The 25031-nt window shown below is 43.1% G+C and overlaps 1 protein-coding gene across 1 annotated transcript in view; it reads right to left on the reverse strand.

The window, feature by feature from the left end:
- cyldl (cylindromatosis (turban tumor syndrome), like) overlaps positions 1-25031 on the reverse strand; it is a 54052-nt gene that overhangs the window by 23396 nt on the left and 5625 nt on the right. The window contains exons 5-11 of the mRNA XM_084307624.1: positions 23853-23934; positions 23567-23745; positions 21939-22095; positions 19760-19883; positions 10709-10819; positions 8115-8206; positions 2747-2810 (exon numbers count right to left, since the gene is read on the reverse strand). Of these exons, the coding sequence (XP_084163750.1) occupies positions 2747-2810; positions 8115-8206; positions 10709-10819; positions 19760-19883; positions 21939-22095; positions 23567-23745; positions 23853-23934 (809 nt within the window). The remainder of the gene's footprint in view (positions 1-2746; positions 2811-8114; positions 8207-10708; positions 10820-19759; positions 19884-21938; positions 22096-23566; positions 23746-23852; positions 23935-25031) is intronic.

The raw sequence follows: 25031 nt of genomic DNA on the forward strand, positions 1-25031 counted from the left end.
TAACACGTGGGAAATTTGCTTATTTGCCATCTACCCTGGAGTTAGTCAAGCAGATGCATACCCTTTTCTTCTCCATGCATGCATTAGGCTTAGGGAACAGCCGCACCGTTAGCCTAGCTTAGCGTCATTCACTGGAAGTAGGTGTGCCAGTGTAGCCTAGTTCCTAACAGTCATGAAATACACTCCAAAACTTTCCTGTAAACATGTTGTTACCCCGAGTATTTACCACAAAAATTATTATTTTTTTACATTCATTTTCTAAGCATATATATACTCTGACATTTGTTTTGCCCAACCACTGCTGGCCGGGCGCAGTGATTTCATCACCTCAAAAGCCCTGTTGTTTTTTGAAAAACAGGGCTTTTGAGGTGATGAAATCACTGCGCCCAGGCAGCAGTGGTTCGGCCAAAGAAAACGAAAATGTCAAATTTTTATATATTTTTTCTCCGTGTGGTAAATACACAGGTCACATGTTTTACAGGAACGTTTTGGAGTTGTATTTGGAGTGTATTTCATGACAGTTGGGAACTAGGCTACACTGGCACACCTATTTCCAGTGAATGACGCTAAGCAAGGCTAACGGTGCAGCTGTTCCCTAAGCCTAATGCATGCACAGAGAAGAAAAGGGTATGTATCTGCTTGTCTAACTCCAGGGTAGATGGCAAATAAGCGAATTTCCCAAAAAGTTGGCGTGTTCCTTTAATGACCTGTCCAAATACTGTATGGGAATTAATTGACTTCTCGCCATTACCAGAGATTGTGTATGTGTTGGTAGATCTCAGCCTACCTTTCACTCTGCCGTTGGTGTTGAAAAGGGGTAGAAATATACTCCATAAAACTTGAAAGTCGCTCTGCATAAGTAATTCAAGTTTTTACATTCACTAATATTACGGTACTGCTCAACCGGCAAGCCATTCAAATGTGTGTATCAACCGAGAGCTAATTACAAGCGCACCCACTGAGTGTGGAGGTTTGACATGCAGGCTTGTGGTAGAGTGTTAGCGAAACTAAAAACAGCGCTGTAGTATCTATTCACATGGGGGAATGACCCACGGCTAGCGACTTTCATACAACTTTCACCTTTTCGACATCAATGGCAGTTTCAATGTTGCTTAGTGAGGTAAGATGAGATCAGATAAAACGCATGCCATATAGACCTGTTCACGGTTTACAAATATACCATGTTCGAGCCAATCAGCAATACCAACTGAGTCACGTGACTAAGGGCCCTTTCTCACTCACCATTCGGGGTAGAATCAGCGCCGGGTCGCACCAGAAAAGGGTGTGTCCGTCTGAGTGAGAACGCTCCCCCCCGCCCCCGCCCCCGCTGATTCGTCCCCGGGGGCGCTGAACCTGGACCGGTGAAATAGGTGGTCTCGGGTGCGCGCTAGTGGGAGCGGGGGGCATGACACACACAACGTCGTTACTGTAATGCTTTCATGCTTGCTTGGATTTTGGGCAGATAAAACCACAGCAACAACTGGACAATACCCACAAAAACTATATTTATGGGCAATTTGCGAGTTCAGACCTCAACCAAAACAAGCATGTGGAGCCTCACAGCTCAGTGGATGAAAACATGAAGCCACGTTACACAAAGCACACTTCCCTGGCTCGCATTAGGCCTGGCAATCTTGTTTGCCATTGCTATGTCTATACATTGGTTTCTTGTTCGAATGCATTTATTTCTATTAGACCAGTGGTGCCCAACCAGTCGGCCGTGGTCGACCAGTAGATCAATGACATGCAATATAATTGCCACGAGCAATGGGATAATGTTAGCTGCTGAACAGGCTAAGCTAACTAGCGTTAGCCGTTAGCTTAGCGTTAGCGTTTGCCATTGCTATGTCTACTATACTTTCTTGTTCGAATGCATTTATTTCTATAGACCAGTGGTGCCCAACCAGTCGGCCGTGATCGACCGGTAGATCAATGACATTCAATATAATTGCCATGAGCGATGGGATAATGTTAGCTGCTGAACAGGCTAAGCTAACTAGCGTTAGCCGTTAGCTTAGCGTTAGCCCTGGAAAACGCTCAAAAGCGGACTCTACAACACCAGTTCCATTCGTGAGAAAAAGGGGTGGGTTATATTGACAAGGCTTGACAACAGAGGTTCAAATATAACTTCATATTTATTGGTTATTTGTTTATTTTATATCAGCATCCAGTCTCAAAACGCAAACCGTAAACAGAACCCGGAGCGAACCAAGACTGAAGTGTGTACACAAACTAGAGGGGGGAGAGGGGGGGGGAGTTCGCACCCAAAGACGGAACGAGACGGTACGGTGCTGATTCGACCCCGATGGTGAGTGAGAAAGCACCATAAGTTACCCCCTACCTGCGGGAGCTGCTGCGCCAAAAGAAGTACAACGGGGCTCTATGGAGAAACCATGGCACTCCCCGGACTAAAACTGGTTTCAAACGAAAACGGCTGGATGTCATTTAGCCAAATCAGCATGGCTGTGAGTGTGAGTCTTCCACCTTTGCCATATCTAGCTTTGGCATGGATTGATTGTTTAGATCGCTAGCATGGCTAACAAATGCAAATATATTGTAGTCTGCCCCGTGGTTCTGACCAGGATTACGTTCCTTTCTGCCCCGGTGATGTGCGCACGCTGAGTCTGACGTATACGGCGAACAGGTCTATACACCTACGAACACAAAACACTACTGAGTAAGCAGTATATGTAATATATGATATATGATATACAGTACGTATACGATAAGTATATGATAACCGTACAGTTTGAGCAGAGGCTCCAGGGCGAGGATATGGTGCATGATGACAGTAAGGAACTCCTCTGGATCTGAAGGGAAGAAAACATTACAAACAGTTACACAGTATACTGTAAACCAGCTGATCAATAACTTCTGTCATATATATATATATATTATATATACACACTAGGCCTGTCCCTGACTAAGGATTTGTATAGTCGACTTTGAATGGCCAAAATGTGCCGATAGTCGATTGGTAGTAGATCCTCCCCCAGTGAGCTAAGCCGTTCAGAATTGCCTCGCTTGTCTATTGCATATTTTGATTTGCATATCTAAGCTCCTTCTGTGGTTGTAGCCACCGCCCACAATCAACAATTCGCTCAACAACGGAGCAGTGGGAATAATGCGGAAGCGGTTTCCCTGTCACTGACACTTCCTCTAAAGAGAAAGAGAGGGAGAGAGAGAGACAGAGACAGAGATAATAATAATACATCTATTTTATATAGCGCTTTTCCAGGTGCTCAAAGACGCTTTACATGGGTAGAAGAGACAAAACTATGGCAAAACAAAAAACAGAACAAAAATAATACATGACAAAATAAAATAAAACTGACAGAATTAGAGGTCAAAAGCAAGATTGAAAAGGTGGGTTTTGAGGGCTGATTTAAAAGATGTCAGGGTGTTTGCATCACGGATATGGCTGGGGAGGGCATTCCAGAGGGAGGAGGCAGCAAAGGCCCCGAGATAGAGAGAGAGGCTCTCATACGGAGAGGCTCTCTGAGGCTCTCTCTCTCTTCCCCTGCATTTACACACAATCGCGAGTCGAGCCGCGCACACGCACGCTCATGGAGCGATCTCTCCTCTCTCTTTCTATCTCTATCTCTCTTTCTATCTCTATCTGTCTCTCCCTCTCTCTATCTCTCCCCCTGCATTTACACACAATCGCGAGTCGAGCCGCTCACACGTGATCTGGCCGGTAATGCACTTTTTCAAATTCAAAGAGTAGGGACTCTGACATTGAGTAGGTTATTAAAATGGAATAAAAGCCAAAACAACCTAGCCACGGACATGTCCGTGGTTGGCCCTCTAGCGTTGGATCCGAAACACAGACATGTCCGTGGTTGGCCGGGAAACGGTTAAGGCTGTCAAAATGAATGCTTTAACTCTGGAGATTCATTTACATTTATTAAAGCATTAAAATAAATTAATCTAGATTAATCTATGGAGTGAAAAATCTTCAATCTTAGCGCCGCGGATATAAGAAAGAGGTCTAGCTGAGTCAATGTTGAACATTTGTATTTCATAGGAGAGAAACTGTATTCAAAGAAAGCTATAAAAATAGTCTTTAAATATCTGTTACAAGCTTCGGTCTTATGTAGAAAAATGCTATTTTTAATCTAGATTAATTACAGAAAATTGTGAGATTAATTAGTAAAAAATTTGTAATCTATTGACAGCACTAATATATATATACACATACACATAGATAGATCTACTTTATTAATCCCTCAGTGAAATATTTACAAAAGTCACAAAAAGTCACAGCAGCATTGCGGGTAACAATTTGTTTACATCTTACATGTATGTACATACAGTATCTATCTAGGATTCTAGGGAAAACGATATAAACATATAAACAGGGAATATAAAACACATACAAAGGGGAACCTATGAGCACCGGTGCGTTGCAGGCGGAGCCGTAGTGTTTACCTTTCTCCTCCGTGGTGAAGGAGTGACTGTAGTGTTTACCTTTCTCCTCCGTGGTGAAGGAGTGACTGTAGTGTTTACCTTTCTCCTCCGTGGTGAAGGAGTGACTGTTCAAGTTCTTTCAAGTTCTTTAATAGTTGTCATACAGAAGTACAGAATACTTTCATACAAAATGCTTCTTACTGTTACGCTCCAGAGACTGTGCTAGACAAGATAGTATCAAATAACATAATAACATAATATAGCATGAATTTAGAAGAAGAAAATGAGGTCACAGTGTTCGGTATAGACATATGTACAATGTTCTGAGTTACCATATAATATACAATACACAATACTATGCAGTGTACTAATGTACAGTACTATCTAGTGCAAAGCAGAAATGGGATGAGGTACAATTTTAGGTACAATTTACAGTAAGGTGTACGAGTTGTAGTGCAATCCTTCATCCATAAATATAAAGTGTGGGGAGTGGGTGCTACAGTGTGTTTGTTTAAAGTGGGTGTGTGCTATAAGTGTGTGGAGTGGGTGCTACAGTGTGTTTGTTTAAAGTGAGTGTGTGCGTGTGGATGTGTGTGCTATGTGCGTTTGGTGGTTGTTGTTGTGTAGTGTTCATTCATTGTTCGTTTAGCAGCCTGATGGCCTGGGGATAGAAGTGTTTACCTTTCTCCTCCGTGGTGAAGGAGTGACTGTAGTGTTTACCTTTCTCCTCCGTGGTGAAGGAGTGACTGTAGAGTTTACCTTTCTCCTCCGTGGTGAAGGAGTGACTGTAGTGTTTACCTTTCTCCTCCGTGGTGAAGGAGTGACTGTAGTTAGGGATGCCCCGATCGATCGGCCAGCGATCGGTATCGGCCGATATTCAGTATAAATATGAGATCGGTGAATTCCGATAATGCTTTATTTTCGCCGATCGTGAAAACCGATCGAAAAACATGATCCAATTCTTAGCGGAGATCTCACTCGCTGACTTCAGTCTCAGACACACGGAGCTGCAAACTGGCGCTCCTCCTCCTGCCCCTCCCGCACCCGTGTAAACAAGCTCGGGCAATAGTCTGCTCTAACCTAGTGCATGCAACCTCCGTGAGCTAACGTTAGCTACCGTTACTGTTTAAACAGAATGACCCAGTCAACTATTCACTTTTACATGAGGCATTGTCTAACGGTATCTAGCCGGCTAGCTACTGATAGCTCCTGATATCAACAAATGCTCCAGCAATAGTCTAGTAGTGCATGATAGCTCACGTTAGCTCACTGTTCAAAACGAAATGTCCCACTAAATAGTTCACTGAGGCGTTGTCTTAACGTTATCTAGCCGGCTAGCAGTAGCTACAGATAGCTCCTGATATCAATGTCTTATAACATTGATTCAATGCGTATTAGAGCTGAGGGCATGCTGAATGTGATTTGACAAAAGCACAGTATACCAATAGGGTCCAGCTGCAGCGCCGGAGAATCCTGGCCGTAGCTGGAGGCTACTCGAGTACACACGGACAGTGGAGCTGTTTGCAGATAGCGAGCATTTTGACTTGTTGCGTGGTGGCAATGTCTCGCAGATAATACAACTACAAGTATGATTATATAATATATATTTTTTATAAAAAAAATAAAAATAAAAATTATATATATATATATATATATATTTGTATACCAAAAACGATCGGTAATCCGGTATGCGGCAAAAAACGTGATTGAGGCATCCCTAACTGTAGTGTTTACCTTCTCCTCCGTGGTGAAGGAGTGACTGTAGTGTTTACCTTTCTCCTCCGTGGTGAAGGAGTGACTGTAGTTGTTACAAAGGATCAGATTAAACCGAATATATATATTTATTGATTGATATATATTGCATAGTATTTGTATATCGTTTGATATCCCTTGTATATTCCTTGTACATATACACGGAATGTCCCTTTAGCCTAGTACAGACCATAATATTTCATTCTCCTATTGGACAGCGGTCCACAGGCGCCAGGGCCATGCCTCCGGAGTCAGGTTCAAAGCCACCGTCAAGACATGTCTGTACATGCCCGGCCTTGCCCAGGGATACGAGACAGAAATGAGGTTGGCACTAGATTGTTCGCCGTGCATATAAATATGGCGCAGGTGAATACAGAAGTAGAGTTACCCAATAAGTTGAAGCCTCACCCACGATACTCCATGCGGTGAAGTATGGCCTGTTTGGCCCCAAATAGAGCATTGAGACCGCGTGCGAATTAATAACTGAATTGTCAGAGTTTGGCGCTATACCGTCGAGTGCGACATATTTCTATTAAGTCAGTAATAGTCTATTTGTGTATAGTATATCGTGCGGCTAAAGTTCTACAGTGACCAGCATCACCAACGCTTCCTCGTACCAGCTAGAGTGCTTATCCAGGCTGGGCTGCTTTCATGGCGCTTTCACCCGAGGAGACCTAGACGAGAACCGTGTGGACATGTACACTGGATTAATCTACCCGACGACTACATAGCCCTTTGCGGCTGGATTATATTTGTTTTTGGTCCTGTGATTTATGGAGCGGAGAATCGCCGACGCCTACACGTGTGGGATTTACCCTGTGAGGAGCCACGTCGAGTCTGCGCCTCAGAGAGCCTGAGGCCGGCTAGCTTTCTTCACTGTGGAGCTACAGTCTACGGAGAACAGCTGTATTCGTCTGTCGATCAAGAGACTATTGCACCGTCTCCTGTACTTGGAGTCTCCTTAGTCATCGTTGACCAGACTCTCTACTACCGACAGATCCTCTACCCCTGCTGGCTTACAACCGGGGGGACCCTTCCAGTATCTCCCGCTATATATTACTAGTGTACCATAGATATAATTCCCTAAGATTCAGGTTGTATAATTACCTCCTGCGTAACCAGAGAATGGACATTCATTATTGATTTGCCTACGCACATTCCTTTGCCTTATAAGCGCATCCAAAGTAAAATAGAGAAGTATATTATGTACCTTTTGCTGCAATAAATACTTAATTACCACTTTGTGTGGAACCGATTCATTGTGGGAAGTGTTCATCATATTTATATATCATGTACTGTATGGCCAGTAATTAAAGTACATAAAGCGGTAGTGGTTTAATGATACCATACTTATCAATACAGTCAGGGAATTGTACCCCTCAGTTACAGTAGTGTTTACCTTTCTCCTCCGTGGTAAAGGAGTGACTGTAGTGTAGGGCTGACCCCTATTAATCGATTAGTCGACTAATCGGTCGAAAGGAGCCGTAGTCGACTGGCCAACCTCTTAGTCGAATATAATTAAAAATTAAATAATATTATTATTTAAATTTTTTATCATTCTTTCCAAAAGAAAAGAGGCCTAGAAGCGTGGCTAACGCTAATGGCACGCATACCAGAGGCTAACTGCCTACGAAAACAGGCACAGAGGCACTGAAAGAGGATTTCACCCATCCAATGAACACACTAGACTAGACAAATATCAAGATGTATCCATCAGTGGACCAATTGCATGCTTTTGCAGAGGACAAGAAGCCTTCAGTCGACTCCTTCAGACATTAAGCACCCCCACAGCCCAAATGGAATGATAAAAAAAAATGTAAGAAATAAAAAATATTATATATTTATTTTTATTTATTTTTTAGTCGACCAATAGTCGACTAACGGCAAATTTTGGCCAATCCTAGTCGACCATCCAAATCCTTAGTCGGGGACAGCCCTACTGTAGTGTTTACCTTTCTCATCCGTGGTGAAGGAGTGACTGTAGCCGTGCTCCTGCAGCTGCTGGCGGAGCTTCATGATGTGTCTCCCTTCCACAAAGCCCTCACTGCAACCAGGGTTCCCACAGACATTGCACAATTAAATTCAAGGACTTTAAAGTACTTTTCTAAGCACTATTTTCCATTTTAACACTTTGAGTGCTGCGCTGTTTTCGGGCCCCATCTATTCACTGCCACGCTTTAAAAGATAGGAGTCCGTCACCTTGTTTGTAGAGCTATAACTATATTCTATATTATAGCTATGGATACAATACTCTGGTTATTTGACAGTGACTTTCTTCCGGTCAAGATGCAAAAAAGAGAAAAATGTTCCATGCATACATTCGCGCGTTATACCGTGGTGAATATAAGTATGTTTTTAGATCTTCTTCTTCTTATTTGATTTTCCGGCAGTGTAGACGCATCGTGGCGTATTACTGCCCTCCGCAATTCTTTTGATGGGCTCTTCTTCTTCTTTTCCCGCAGTCTACTGGATCCCGTCATCCCCTACATTGTCCATTGGAGTGCAGCTAATGCTGCTACTTCCAGTCTGAGCCCCCCTCCGCGGGACCCTCCTTGCCCCCTGCGATCTTATTCTGGGCTGCTTGGTCCCTCTCAGCCCCCACACCCAATTCCCTAACCACCTCCTCCCATTTCAGACCTTCCATTCCCAAATGTTGAACCGCTATCCTAACAATCATCTTCAACAAGACAAACGTCTTTCTCAGGTCTGCATCCCCTTAACAATTGTATGTATTGAGCCGTACTGTATTGTACCCATTCTGCAATCTGTTAAATAAAGTTTTCATTCATTCATTCATTCATTTCATTCATTCATTCATTCACCCTCTCTGTTTTACCCTTAGCCTCTGCCAGGCCAGTAACTACCCCTGCCACGAAGGCCACAATACCTAATTTCTCCTTCCTTACCCTCTCTCTATCCTCCTGCTCTACCCTCTCTGCCAAATGCACTTCTACAACCCCCTGCACCCTTTCTTGGCTGCCCTGTCCTACCCTGCTAACCGCCTCAGCATACGACAACTTACCCTCCCTTCTCACTCTCCGAACCGCGACCTCCTTCTTCATCACCTCGACCTCCTCCTTCATCACCTCACACCCCCTAAACGCTACACTATGCTCCCCACCACAACTACAGCACATCGGCTGGGGTAATTCCTTAAATGCTGAGGAATAGCCTTATAAGTGTATTATACTATAACCGTTGCCGTTTCTTGCCTGGACCCGCTATTATTCTCAAATCAAGTCTATCATAGGTATTATATTTTTTGATGCTTTGATCGCCACCAACGGCATACGTTGTGGACTAACGTTACACACACACGTTCGGATCGAGGTGAAGACATGCTTGGATCAGCGGAAGATTGATATCATAGAGCCCTTACCTTAACTAGGATGTACCGCAAAAAAAATATTCCAATTATCTGATCGCGATTCCGAGTATTGATGTCCATCATGTCGCCAACATAATCCACTACACATCATGCATCGGGAGCATTTGATTCTTCTCAATCCGACCGTTATAACAGTTAGTAATTTAGCCCAACAAGTCAGCAGGAGGGGTACACCTGTGGGGGCTAAGTGGTATTGTTCATGTTCATTTAGCCAACGCTTTTATCCAAAGCGACTTACAAGTTCTGCACAACAAGCAGCTATGGGTAAGTAAGATTGTTCATCAAACAGTGTCGAACTTGAGTGCTACAGTCTTGAGTGCATAGTAGTGAAGACATATTAGCATAGTATAGGCAAGGTAGATTACTTAGTAGCAAAGTGCATAATAGTAAAAGTTTGTCTGTTTCATCTACCGTCTGTTTTTTATGGTTGTGAAGTTTGTGTAGTTTAGTAACTTGCACATGTACTGTTGTCTGCTCTTGTGGTTATGAAGTTTGTGTAGTTTAGTAACTTGCACATGTACTGTTGTCTGCTCTTGTGGTTATGAAGTTTGTGTAGTTTAGTAACTTGCACATGTACTGTTGTCTGCTCTTGTGGTTATGAAGTTTGTGTAGTTTAGTAACTTGCACATGTACTGTTGTCTGCTCTTGTGGTTATGAAGTTTGTGTAGTTTAGTAACTTGCACATGTACTGTTGTCTGCTCTTGTGGTTATGAAGTTTGTGTAGTTTAGTAACTTGCACATGTACTGTTGTCTGCTCTTGTGGTTATGAAGTTTGTGTAGTTTAGTAACTTGCACATGTACTGTTGTCTGCTCTTGTGGTTATGAAGTTTGTGTACATCTGTAATTTGTCTGCTCTGTTCAAATCAACCTGCAACAGGACTACAGACGGAAATTTGCCTCTGCCTATAATCTGGCATATTAACATGAACATGTTTCGTAAATATGTACTGTCCCTATTTTAAATACATAAATAAATACAATTAAAATAAATTAATCTAGCAGACGATACTAAGCTTGAATGTTACACTCTGAGCGCATAGTAGACATATTAGCATAGTAGTGTACAAGTACACGGTACAATTAGAAATACTAGTACATAGTCCTTTAATGATGAATGATGATTAATGATGACATGCACGCACACAAACACACACACACCTGCGGAGGGGGTTGACAATGTCATGGAGCATGGTGTCCTGAATCGGAGCATCTCGTGGCTCTGTTGATTTAAACAGGAGGGAGTCCAGGACTGAGGAGCAGGAGAACAAGCTGAAAGACAAGAGGAACAGAGCTGGAACATAAATGACCACTGGTTCACTTGCTATTGAAAGCTTTATCCCCCTAGTGTTTAGCTGGACATGATGTCAGAGCCATTCCTGTTATCAGTTCTGTCAGGGACCACTCAGTAGGTTTAACCATTTACTACATGTAACCTGTAATACAGTTTAACAGGCCTGTATGGTTCCACGCTCCTCTACATCGTGTACCTCGTGGCTGCATACACTCCTCTACATAGTGCACCTCGTGGCTGCATATGCTCCTCTACATCATGTACCTCGTGGCTGCATACACTCCTCTACATCGTGTACCTCGTGGCTGCATACGCCCCTCTACATTGTGTACCTCGTGGCTGCATACGCCCCTCTACATTGTGTACCTTGTGGCTGTATACTCCTCTACATCGTGGCTGCATACGCTCCTCTACATTGTGTACCTCGTGGCTGCATACACTCCTCTACACCCTCTACATTGTGTACCTCGTGGCTGCATATGCTCCTTTACATCGGAAATGTATTGAAAGCAGCCGCGCTGCTAGACTTGGCTGGAGGCGGTCGGAACGAGTCTTGACAGCAGCAAAGACAAACACATGGCACATCTTGATAATTTATGCATGGCCACAGCATGGTCCTTAAATAAGATCTGTACAGGCAACATGACAATGTATATTGAGATGTTAGAGCCTAATATGAACAATTATGCGATTAATGACTGTCTATTTTGCTGCAGTCTATTTTATGCTCATTTTGTGCTCATTTTATGCCTATGTCTTTTTTATTTCTGCAATTCCTGTATGAAAGGTGCTATACAAATAAAGTTTATTATTATTATGACTGGACCCCTGATTCACATAAACAAAGACTCTTAGGCCTCTCACACTGGCAGGGCTCCGTCCCGGTCACGGTTTTCCAACCTTATTTTGACCCTCGGCCTGCTGTGGCAGGATTGATTACGTTTTATCATCATCGCAAGATATGAAATAAAATAAAATATATAAAGTACAAGTATAAAGTATAATAAACACTTAATATACCTGCAAGCAGGGATGTGGGGGCCAAGCATAGGCATACCTTTGAACATGCAGATTTGTGAAAATATGTAGGAGGAGTAGCATTTGAAGTGTTTTTCACAGGAAAATTACGTCATTGAGGGCGGTGCATTTGGCTTTGGCCAAGGAATTCAACAGGACCTCGTTTTTCAAAAACTGATGAAGTTGTGCACAGGGCGTAATATTAACACTTTAATCGCCGATGACGAGTTTAGACGTCATTCCTCGCCATGCTCATTCTGCCGAAGACGCCGTAACTCGTCTTTGATATCAATAATTCAAAAACCTGTGATCGAAATCATATTTCTCCTCCGGAGACATGAGATGTACTGGTGAGCTCCACTCAACTGTCTAACGGTTCGAAAGGGCCATCTGGTGGCCGATCGGCAGATCGGCCAAGAGGGAGGGGCGCGCCAAACAGGAAGTGCTCATCCATAATCCGTCCGGGCACTCGCGATCGGTAGCCGGACTCCATCTCAACACACTGGATAATCAATCGCTCGCCCTAACTCAATAAACAACGTTATTTGGACGTATATAGTATTATACAACCTGGAAATGGTTCATCAGGATCAACATCCCATAATCGAAAACTGTCTACTCCACGCTGATCGTCCAACGGCGCGAGGAAGATATGGTAAGATCCAGCGTTATTTTCTAACGTATTCTATACTAACTGATCTGATGATCATATGACCCACACTAGATGAATGGTATAACGTTGCCCACGGAATTATAAACGCCCCCTCGCCCATCCGGTCAATATCAGATGATATGTAGTAACTTCTAGAAGTACCTCCAGTTGAAATTTTTCATCTGGCAACGATCGCTACCAAACTGTATTTGATCATTAATATAATGCATTTGGAGCTATAAATCAAGTTCTGGAGAAAGCTGTAGAAAACGATAAAAACATACTTATACTTTAGACCATATTTTAGTATGAATATGTGAATGAAAACGTATATCGTTGCTACACCCTGAACAATGGATATAGGACATTGAATGGGCCATAATAATGGCAATTTAGAAATTTAAAAAAGTTATAGCCCTGCAAAGAAGGGGAACTTCTCCATAGACAAATAGAGCTGGCTAGGGATGGTAAATTATGAATTTGAACCATGGCGATCAAAGTGTTAAAGGGGAACTATTTAGCTATTTCTTTCACTATTTGGGCAATTTTACACTATTCCTGTGAGTCTATGGAACACATCTGTAAGGTTTTTTTTCAATAAAATTAATTGTTTTGTATTTTTTATCAAGTACTTTGGTGGACCACTTTCTGCCCTGCCAGATTCCAAGCTGTTTTTGGCTGGGCTCCACCCATACTCGCAATGCGCTTTGAGTGACAGTCACCCACCTGCACTGGCAGATAACTTTGGGGGATAACTAACCCTAACCCTAACCCAATATTACACTAACTTCCTCGAATTGTTGATTGTGAGCGGTGGCTACAACCACAGAAGCTGAGGTTACGCAGATCAGCAGCGCATTACCATGTAGGATAGCAAGTCAATTCTGAACGGCTTAGTTCACTGGGGGATGATCTTGTCTCATCTGAACTGGAGGAACGAGACTGAATGAGAATTTCACATCTAGTCAGTGTTGGTACAACCCCACATTGCTAGAAAACAATGCAAACCACTGGAAAAGGCCATTTATAAGATAGTTCCCCTTTAACTCATTCAGAGCCACGCCCCTTTGACCATATTAGGGCTAGCAAGTCAATGGGAGGACGGGGACATTTGCGAACGGTTAAACTATATCTTAAATTATGGCTATGGGTCTAAAACACCCCTCGCTTATCAATGACTTGCTTGCAGTCAACATGTACGAAACGGATAGTTTTTTCATTGGTACATTTCCGTTTTATACCGTTTTGAAGTTTTGTAGTTTTGGAGATGTCTAGTAATTCCAGAGAAATTCTGCGATAATCGCCCTTTACTGGAATACACAAAACACTAGGGATGCACCGAATGGGAAATTCTTGGCCGAAACCGAAACCGAAAATAGGAAACAGTTGGCCGAAAACCGAATGCCGAAAGGCCAAAAATGATTAATATAAATATATATACCGGTATATATGTTTTTTTTTATTTATTTTTTAGCTACCTGATTATGGCAAAAGACATGATTATGGCTAAACTTAACTTAAATAATATTAATAATCACTATTATGGGCCCATAAAACATTTATTCAGCACTTTTGAATGCATACATTAATTCCAGACTGACTGCTGAAAGATTGTACAATTTAAACATTTTCTCTTTGCATACAACAAAATGTGCATTAAAGTCAAGTGCATTTTCTTTTCTCTGTAGGATAATTACAACAAAGTGCATTCAGAACAAAGCCAAGGTGCTTTAAAACTGCATAACGATTGCATAAAGACACACACACAGGACTGTTGCATTTACTACATCTCCCATGACTCTTAGCGGGGGATGACGTAGCTTACGAGAGACTACAACGATTGATGACGACTTCCTGTCCTCGCATTTCCATTTGCGGTTTAACGATACATTTTCAACAACAGATTGCTGCTAATTAAACACTTCATTTAAACGGAGTAACGTTAACGTTATGTCGAGTTCATAGTGTAGTATGAACTCGTCATAACGTTAACATTACTCAGTGTCAGGGCGGTTAGGTGGCCGAGCGGAGATTGCGTTCGTCACCAACCCCGGAGCTGTGAGCTGGATTCGCCTGTTCGAATCCAGCTCACAGCTCCGGGGTTGTCACCAGCTTGGCTGGCCGTCTGCACTAATACAATTGGCTGTATTAGAGGGTGGGAGAAGCTGGCGGGGTGGGTCCGGGTCGTTGTAAACAGCGACTCCTACAGTTCGGTCGGGGCGCCTGCTAAGCGCGGATAGGACTTGAGGGGGATAGTGTGGTCCTCCCACACGCTACGCCCTCTCGGTGAGAATCCGCGCTGCCAGGTGAAAAGAAGCGGTGATTGGCTGGACGTGTGTCGGAGGAAGCACGTGGTAGCCTCCACTCTCCCAGATGATCAGACTGTGGGGGGTAAGTGCGCAGCGACCAGGAAGGGACTGGGAATTGGCATACGACTAACATTGGGATGGGAGAAAATCGGAGGAAAATGGAGGGGGAAAAAGATCAAAAAAAAAAAAAAAAAAAAACATTACTCAGTGTCCACTGTTGCTGCCACCGTTGCGTCGCAGATGGATGGTACACTGTTAGCTCCGTAGCTAATCCGCTCCTAGACTACTGATAGCAGTACCGTTAAAGCTGATCAATACTCCGTTTTTTTCTAATTTAGTTTAGAACCGGGTTTCGGGGGGCATCCCTACTCCCAAGAGGAGTTAGTTATCACAGGCTGTAGAATGCAGTAAGAGCTGCCAAGCTGCTCACGTTACATGTTGCGCATGCTACCGGTATGTCTGTAGTAGTCGCGTTTTGATGACGTCATCACAACAACACGTTATTTGACTTTCGGTCATATTTTCTGTGCTAAAACCCTTTCGGCCGAAAGCCGAAAGAGCCGTTTTAACCATTTTCGGCCGAGAATTTTCGGTAGCCGAATTTTCGGTGCATCCCTACAAAACACGTTGTAATTTTTCGGCTGATTTATGAATAGTTTTCAAATAAACGCTAGATTATCGATAGTATATGTGTTAGGGATGTCCCGATCCGATCACATGATTTTCAGAAGATCGGGAGGGAAAAATCGAGAGTAAAAAAATTTTTTATTCAACAAACATGACCATGTTCACATCTTTTTATTTTTTTTTATATTATCTTTTTCCCCCTCCCTTTTCCTCCGATTTTTTTTTCCGCCAATTCCCAATCCCCTTCCTGGTCGCTGCGCACTTACCCCCCACAGTCGGTCTGGGAGAGTGGAGGCTATCACGTGCTTCCTCCGACACACGTCTAGCCAATCAACCGCTTCTTTTCACCTGGCAGCGCGGACTCTCACTGAGAGGGCGTAGCGTGTGGAAGGATCACACTATCCCACTTAGATCCTATCCGCGCTTAGCAGGCGCCCCGACCGAACTGTAGGAGTCGCTGTTTACAACGACCCGGACCCACCCCGCCAGCTTCTCCCACCCTCTAATACTGCCAATTGTATTAGTGTGAACGGCCAGCCAAGCTGGTGACAACCCCGGAGCTGTGAGCTGGATTCGAACAGGCGAATCCAGCGTCTCCGGGGTTGGTGACAAACGCAATCTCCGCTACGCCACCTGACCGCCCGACCATGTTCACATCTTAAACTCATACTGAGGCCTTAGTTTTGGTTTTAAATTACATATCATTCATTTATTTATTGTTGAACAGAGCAGAAGAATTTGCCAAAACAAACGCATTTCCTTTGATTTACACCGTCGCACGACAGTGAAGTATGCCGAAAGCTCAGTACTGTACAAGCTCACAATGCTTCGCTCCCGCAACACCGGCAGGTCCACCTGATGACTCGGAGCAGCTAGACAAAATGTCAGAAGTTTGGAAGCATTTTAAAATTGAAACCGAAGCCAGTCCAATCCAATAGCCAGTTGCAATGTTTGCAAGGCGGACGTTCCGCGTGGAGAAAAGAACAGAGCTGCGTTCAACACGACCAATCTAATACGTCACGTTATGTGACTAGAGCGAGCAAAGGAATGGGGGAGGCGGCTGGTGCTTTGCCAAACAGCTGTATTGATTGCAATGCCTCGCTTGAATGAAGATAACATTCGCTTTGAGGATTATTGTCTGCGTTTCAGACCAAAATGGAGCAAATCATTACATAAGTCGAACACTGTGAATGTATACTAATGTGCAAACAGATTGAAACTTTGAATATTTCTCGTAGTCAGGGGCTCAGGTTTAATGTAATGTGAGCCGCCGGGCTCGATGGGCTATTGAGGCAACAGAGGGGCTTGTCTCGCTTCGCCAGTTTCTGACAAAAATGCGTCAAATTTGTTACTAATGTGAAAGATCGGATCAGGAAAGATCGGTATCGGCAGATACTCAAAATCACATGATCAGGATCGGATCGGGAGCAAAAAAATGCGATCGGGACATCCCTAATATGTGTACTTATGCACGCTAGAGAAGCGGGCTGAAAAATCGATTATCCATGCTGTGGTCAGCGCTAACGTTACGCACGCACACACACACTGCGATGGCGGAGAAAAAAACATCTGCTTAACCCAAGACTGGTAAAATAGAGTCCTTACCTCACATCAGATGTTCTGCAAAAAGATTAATCCAATTCCTGATCGCCATTCCAAATATTGATGCCGTTTATTGATCCAACGTTATAGCACCAAAACACATAATCGACGCTGCTCCCAGTGGGGGGGACTCAATGCAATAGTATCCAGCTGCATGCCCAAGAAGTAAAACCTGGACCGGACTTATTTTTTTGATGCACAGTCCCACCCAATCCAATGATGTGTAATACCATCCGGGAGACGATAGGCGGCGGTATTTGCCCTTATCGAGCTCAGACCCATTCCCACTGATAACGTCAGGCTGGATGGATGAAAAATGAATGGATATTGCTAATAAAAGAAATAACGATTAAAACCCGAGTTTTCTCATGTCTTGGCACTCAACGCATGGCGAGTTAACCCGACTAATCTCGTGGTTGGCACTGAATGGGTTAATGAATCACTACATGGACGGGGCGAGATTCGAACTCTGGAGTGGACCTAGTGTTTGAGCTTGACATGCTGCCAACTGAGCTAAACCTCATCTGCTGAATTGAGCCGACCCTGTGGCATCTCAGCCTTCACACAGTTGCTTCCTATTGGTTGAGTGAGAGGTAGGGGTGGACGGTATGGTCTAAAATTTATATCACGGTATAATTTGAAGCATAGACGGTAACGGTATATATCACGGTATCAGTGTTTCTGTTAGAATAATTTTTTTTGCCTGATAGGCAGGCTATATAAAGAATGACATCCTCAAGGCATGTAGATTTATAATATTTTAACTTAAAACTAGGCTACTTTTGCGTATAAAGTCATTATATTCCATATAAAATAAGTCCCGAGTCGAGACTCCTGCTCCCATTGCAAACAGCGGGGCTGGATTTTGCTAGAAGCATATGTAGCTGCAGAGCCGCAGAGCCAGGGGCTCTTTCAGGTCATTCATTTCAGCCATTGGCAATTCAGCCGTTGGGTGGGGGGGCGCTGTTTGACGGGCCTGTGACCAGACCTGAAAGAGCCACTGGCTCTGCGGCTGCATGCTATTCGCAAATCCACTGCTGCACGCCGTCCTCCCGGCTCCCGCTGCTGCCGTCGTTATCATAACACTACACACATATCGTAATGTTTACAGCAAACTGTAGTTGATCACCAGGTATGTTTTATTAACGTAGAATAATTCATATAAGAAAAACGATAGGGAAATATCTTACCTTTCTCCACTGGTTAAAAATGCCAGTAACTGAAATTGAAACTTGCTGTGCGCCGCGGTGATATGTGTTTATTATGAAATGACAATTGCGTGTTGACACGCCTACTGCGCGAAGCCTCCTAAATAACTTTTTCCAGTTTGCACATATCTATTATCTATGACTAATTCTATCTCTTTTTAGGGGCAAATGCGATTGAAATAGTCGCGCTGTGGTTACATGACGTTATTGCTATTTTAGAGCTGCTCTACCGGTTAAACGGTATAGTCAAAATCCATACCGTAGAGCAAATTAATACCGTTTATACCGTATACCGTTTATACCGTCCACCCCTAGTGAGAGGGTGTGTCGTCTTTTAAATTGGAATAGGGTGAAAAGTATACATAGCATGGCTTAACTATTTGCAGCTTCTGAATCCAGACAATCACACGAACATTTTGAAGTGTAATATGCCTTCCTCTCTTCAAAAGTGTAGGAGAGGTGAAGAATTACAAACACAACATTGATTCAGTAATTTTCTGCTTCAAGTTAGAGTGTGGCTCCATTGGTCTCAATGGAGGGGGGGGGAGTCGTCGTTCAACCTGTCACAGGGTGAACAATATACATCAGAGCCTAGTTATTTATTTATTTAAAGGAATATCTTATCTTAACGTTTATATATATGTATGAGTTGTAAGTGCTGTTGCATAAATATTATATATTCATAATTCATTGCTTAATGATTGATTTCTTATTTTCATGTATAAAGTAATAATTAGATAAATAATGTGCTAAAAAGCTAAATTCATTAGTCAACAGTTAAACGTGATAAGGCACAAAGTCTCACGAGTATGTCACATTTAACTGTGGAAATGACAGAGCGGGCGCGCTCTGATGGATGTCAGTTGAGCAAGTGTAAAATGCTGCTCGACAAGTTTTAAACAACATTTTATGGATGGCTAGAGTTGAAGCAGACCGTCAAACCTATTTCATAGGACAAGGACTCAAGAACCTCTTTTCTTGACAAGTGGCCAACGAGGTATTTTATTTCTTTTGAGTAAATGCACTTTGTTTCATGCGCAAGCTAAGCGCCATTGTATTTAACTGATGCATTTGTACTGTGTTCATTCACTAAATATAGTTCTCACGGCGTGAGAGGGACAAATGTTTTCACAAAATGCTAAATGGCGCCAATCCAATATGGCGGAAAATGACATGACGTCATTCGGCTTGAGCCAAGGATTCCAACGGTACCTTGTTTTTGAAAATCTGACTCACGCTTCAAAAGTTGTGTGCATAAATGCACCTCCAACTTTGTCACGTTGGTGGCGCTAGAGTGTAGGAGCTGGGGACAAGGGACTTTGTGACAGAGGTCACGGGACTGTCCCAAATCAATCTGCCAATTTTCATAACTTTCTCCCATACGGTTCTATGGGTTGCCATAGACTCCATTAGCAGAATAAGAAGAAGAAGAAGAAGAAACGGTACAATCCCTCAAGGTGGCTTACACAGCTTCACTGCTTGGCCCCCAATTATCATCCTAACCTGAAGAGGGCAGCGTCCATGTAACAGGAGTTACAGTGGCCTTGGATCCCCCTCATCCGTCCAATCAGAACACGACCCACGTCCTCGGTGCTGATCGGGGGAACATTCTCCAACTTCTCTTTTTCTGAGGAGACACACAAAAACATGTACGCACGCACACAAGTCCAGAAAGACACACACATATAATAAGCCAATGCTGGCACACACACAGAACTCATTACAACCATGACTAATGATGAATAGTCGGTATAAGTCCAACTGTTGTACCAAATAGAGGATGACATCTTTTCGGGATTCCCGCGGGCTGGGAGTCAATTTCACTTTGAATCATGTGATTGGGCAGGACCGGGAGACGGGAGTAAAAGTCAACGGGAGCAGAAGGGAGTGGGAACTGGGAACTATGACAACAAAATCAACAGGATTTGGACGAGAGTGATATTTGAACAAGTATTATTATTCAATAATTACAGTGCAATGTTAGATGTAAATGTTTGGTGGTTTTATATTTAACTAAGGCAGACATGATGTGACCCATGTACTGCATATTTTATACTGAGGAAGAAAAACGGAGCAGGATTGGGTGAGAGTGGGATTCTATAAAAGTTTGGCTCGGGATTGGGACGGGAAAGGAGCGGGAGTCAAAATCCACTCACATGTCAGCCTCTAGTACCAAAGATATCCACACTTGATCGGAATCAAAGTATCTGACTTAGCATCTGAATATTCTTTTGAATAAAACACTCCGTAGCAAGAAGGCTTATTTAAGCTCCACAAAGGTTTCACAACAAATAAGCCTGAGACAACCGGGAACTGATAGATCTATCCGCTTATAGATAATATATTATGCCCCTCCTTCTAGAATAATACCAACCTACTGGTTAAACAATGCTCCAATCATAATAATGTTGCTAAGGGTGTCATGTGTGGCCAAGTTTTATTGAGTTGGCTCCAATCGAACCCCCTTTTATTTATTTAACCTTCATGACAGAAATCTATTAAACATTTTTGGGAAGGTTTTAATGTCAATTCTCTGCACATTTTATGCCTGTCTGCATTCGCAGTGGGTAATGAAGGCTAGGGTAGGCTAAACCTGCCCAAATGTTATGCTGGGAATTTAGAAAATTATATATAATATATGTGTGCAGCATTATATAGGCTACTACTATATTGTGTGCGTGTTGTCGCTGCAGCCCCCTGGTGACAATCTGGTGATTATGGGTAGGCTCAGGTTAAATAATGTAGCCAATCACATCCTGAAGCAAAGCATAATTTATTTTTTGTAAACATCTGCATTCCGGATTTTTCTGCCCGCCAATCGCTTTATAGCGAACACCACAAGCGCGATATTTTTTGTCAAATTTCAATAAGCAAAATGGATATACAGTCTTTTTCAAGGCAACATATACAAAAAGTAATTCAGAACCCTGCCCGGGCTGCCCCTGGGCATAACACCGGATCACCTGAGGCTATTGTATGTTGCTTTATCTTTGCAAACAAGGGCTTGCTCTACGAGGGCATGATGAGAGTCAGAGTTAATCAAATCGTGGAAACTTTTTAGAGCTACTGTATGTACATTGTTTTCAAAGCATGATGATATCCAAATTACGGAAAACGTTTCCTTCATTCCTTCATTGCCGTCAGCACCGTAACTTGTGAACGGTCTTTCTCAGCAATGAGGCGCATCCGAAACTGGCTAAGAAAAACAACAATCTGCTTTACATTGAAAGTGATCTCACAGACAAACTTAAAGCAGAAAAGATCATTGATCCCAAGAGGAAACGTCGCATTTTTTATTTGCTGCATTAAGGTAAGCCAATGGTTAATCATATTGGATGCCTTCATTTGAACACTTAATTTGCACTATATGAAATGAGTGGGGCTCGCTGTAGTAGCCTAGTGGGTGTGTATTGTATGAAATCAGAACATGGACAGCACCGTTTGTGGCAGTGTGCGCACTGCGCAAGCAAAAAAGAAAAAAGGACTCCCAACTATAGCCTCCCCTAATGTTCAGCTCACCCACCGCCTATGACTATAATTATGCCAGTTTTATGCTAATTTTATGCCTATGTCTATTTTGTGTCTACATTACTGCTGTGAAGCACTTTGGGCTCCAACTCTTGTATGAAAGGTGCTCTACAAATAAAGTTTATTATTATTATGTGACGGGTAAAAGTCTGACCTTTACTTGTCCCAGTCCCCTCGCTGTGATTGGCTCTGGGGAAGCGCGAGTCGGGACGGCAGCAAAGCAGCTTGACGAATAGAGCTCTGCCGGATGGACAGGTGAAGAACCGCTCCCCTTTGAAGGTGCCGTCGTCACTCAACCCTATGTCCTTCTCCTGGAGACAGAAACAGTGACAGAGTTGAGATGGATGTGATCATGGTATTGCCCCCCCAAAAAGATGTATCATGGTATTTCCCCCCCCCCAAAACAAATATCATGGTATTCCCCCCCCCAAAAAAGTATCATGGTATTTCCCCCCCAAAAAAGTATCCCCCCATATCTCAGCCCCTCAAAGAACATGTCTTCAACCCCTCCCCCCATCCTGTGTTTCCCCCCACCCACTTGACCCATCTTATGGGGCTCCCCCTCTCTCACTATAAAGGGTTCCTCCCTACATCATTCTGTCTTCTCGTCCTGGGTGCGTGAATATTTTCCCTAATAGTTGCACTTCCGCGTTCGGTTTGCGCGATCTGATTGGCCACTGACGTTTCTGGTCATGTGACATGTGCGCCAATCGCGTGACGCCTGTTTCTGTGCCTATTTCCGCGTCGAACAGCCTGCAAACTACCTAACGCCTAGTTTATCACTGGTTAAGCTTAGGCAACTCTTTCGAAGTTGGTTAAGGTTAGAGTTTGGAATCAGGGCTGGTGTTCTATCGCCCTGCTCTAAGACAAACTCTAACCTTAACCAACTTCGAAAGAGTGCCTAAGCTTAACCGGTGATAGAAACAGGCGTCGCACGATTGGCACACATGTCACATGACCAGAAACGTCAGTGGCCAATCAGATTGCGCAAACCGAACGCGGAAGTGCAACTCCATTAGGGAAAATATTCACGCCTCCTGGGTCTCCTCTAGCTAGTGATCTAGGCGGGAGCAAGCGATCAGCCCGCTCCGAGCAGCCAAACAAAGAGTTCTATAGCAGCAAAGTGAACCGGACGGTCTGGTCTCTAGACGCCCCGAACTGTGGTGGGCAAACTGAATGGCTCAGATATTTTTTACATGAACCGTTTAGATTAGATTCAAATGTATTGTCATATAGTACATCACAAGTACAGTACCACGAAAAGATGTTTGGCATCCAACCACAGTGCAAATGTAACAGTAAAGTGCAATAGTAATATACAATGTACAGGTAATTAAACCGGGTATAAATTAGTACTACCGAGTAATAGTGCTAATCAGATGTATGTACAGAGTTGTAGTACAGTGATACAGGTATAACAATACTATGGTAGTAAGTCATACTGGCCAGCAGCGTAACTAGTAAGAGTAGGTAAGGGATATGTACAGATATAGATATAGTACAGATATGTAACAGTATGGAAGAGTTATGCAGGTATGTACAGACAGATGTTGATAGATATATATAAAGTAAGAATAAATATATGTATATACAGCATTATTGTACATGCTATCATACAGAGTTATATGGGTTATGTGCAGGTGTATAAGTAGTTATATAGAAGGATTATATGCAAGTATATTCAGTAAGTATATGCGGTAAATATATATATATATGTTGCAAGTTCAGTGCAACGTTAGTGTAGTTCTGAGTCTAAACAGCAGGGGGTAGTGTATACTTTACCAGTTCCAGTCCAGCCATGGTTTCTCGTCGATCGGGCAGGATTCCTATCCAGCAGATTTTCCCATAGCATTTATCAGAAGCCATGTCCACCTCTACCAGATAGCCCATGTCCAGACCCAAGGGGTGCCGGTCAAGCTTCGGTGCTTCCAGGGGCGCGTCGGTATCTATGTATTCAGGCTCTACGGTCCGAATCACGAGAGACAAGACACGAGAGACAATCATGTGTAAAGTTCAAGACAGAATTTGGGAAAACAGCATCACACAACATCACATCAAGCTCTCAAACCTGCGGGTAGCACTTCCTCCTTGATGACCCAGCCGAGCGGAACGCTGACCTCCCCGCCTCTCTTCCCGTTCTCATCTGTGTCCTGTGGTAGACGTGTTGTGATTAAACCTAACGACTGAAAACACCACTTAAGACCATGACTTTGTATGTATCCTTGATACACTTTGTTAATAATTTATGTATTTACATCAATCAACTACTAGAGAATGAGAAGATTTCTACATTCTGATTTCTCATTTACGGTGGTGCGGCTACCCATCTTGTTTATATTTGTATCACAGATTGGGCCTCTTCGGCCCGCCCTGGGCCGGACCGCAAATGACATCACGTCATGAATCAAGCTCTCCAGACTGTCCGACATAATTATCGCATTTTTTTCTCAAATGTATTCAAGAATAAACATCATAACCATGTCACAACAGCAGTTCTTATAATGTATATTTCATCAATACGTTTGTTTACCAATAGGTTAAAGTGTTATTAGTGCGATTTTAGTTTTTTTAAATGTGTTGTTGTTATCGCGGTAATCGGCCATTTTGAATTACCGGCCGTCGTGAATATAGTCATGTTGAGTCATTTTGAGAAGAGGACATCCAGAGCTTTTTTTTTTTTACTACATTTTTTTTTTCATTTTTTCAACAACATAGACAATACAGTTCAACATACAAAATTATAAAGACAGTATCAAAAAGAAATAAAAATAAAAAACAAAGACAAAAATAAGAAAAGAAAAAAGGGTGACATGGGTCCTTCGGTCCATTCTATATTTACATTGTTTATTTACATTTCCATTTGTTTTTTTATTACTTTTGGTATAATTATCTCGTATGTACTTTACCATCTTCTCATTGTATAAGTCCTTTTCATGTTTACCTTTACTTGTATTGTGTGTGTCCCATGTATACCAGTTTAACGTGTATTGTACTTATCCTTCCCTGGATCACCGTGTCTCCTCTCGTCTCCTCTCTGTTCCCCTTCTCTGTGTCTTTTCTTTTCGTCTTTCTTCTCAGTTGATCCGCTTTGAATCGGTTCAGATCTCCTTCACCGTCCCGTCCTCCTCTCCTCTCCTCTTTGTCCCCCGACCCTGGTCCATCTTCTCGCCTCCTCCAACCTCTGCATCGGTCTCTCCTCTTCTCCTCCTGGCACCTTCCATCCTCTCCGGTCCATGTCCCTCGTCGC

Source organism: Notolepis coatsorum (assembly GCF_963971535.1).
Source record: "Notolepis coatsorum genome assembly, chromosome: 2".
In the NCBI taxonomy this organism is placed as follows: Eukaryota; Metazoa; Chordata; class Actinopteri; order Aulopiformes; family Paralepididae; genus Notolepis; species Notolepis coatsorum.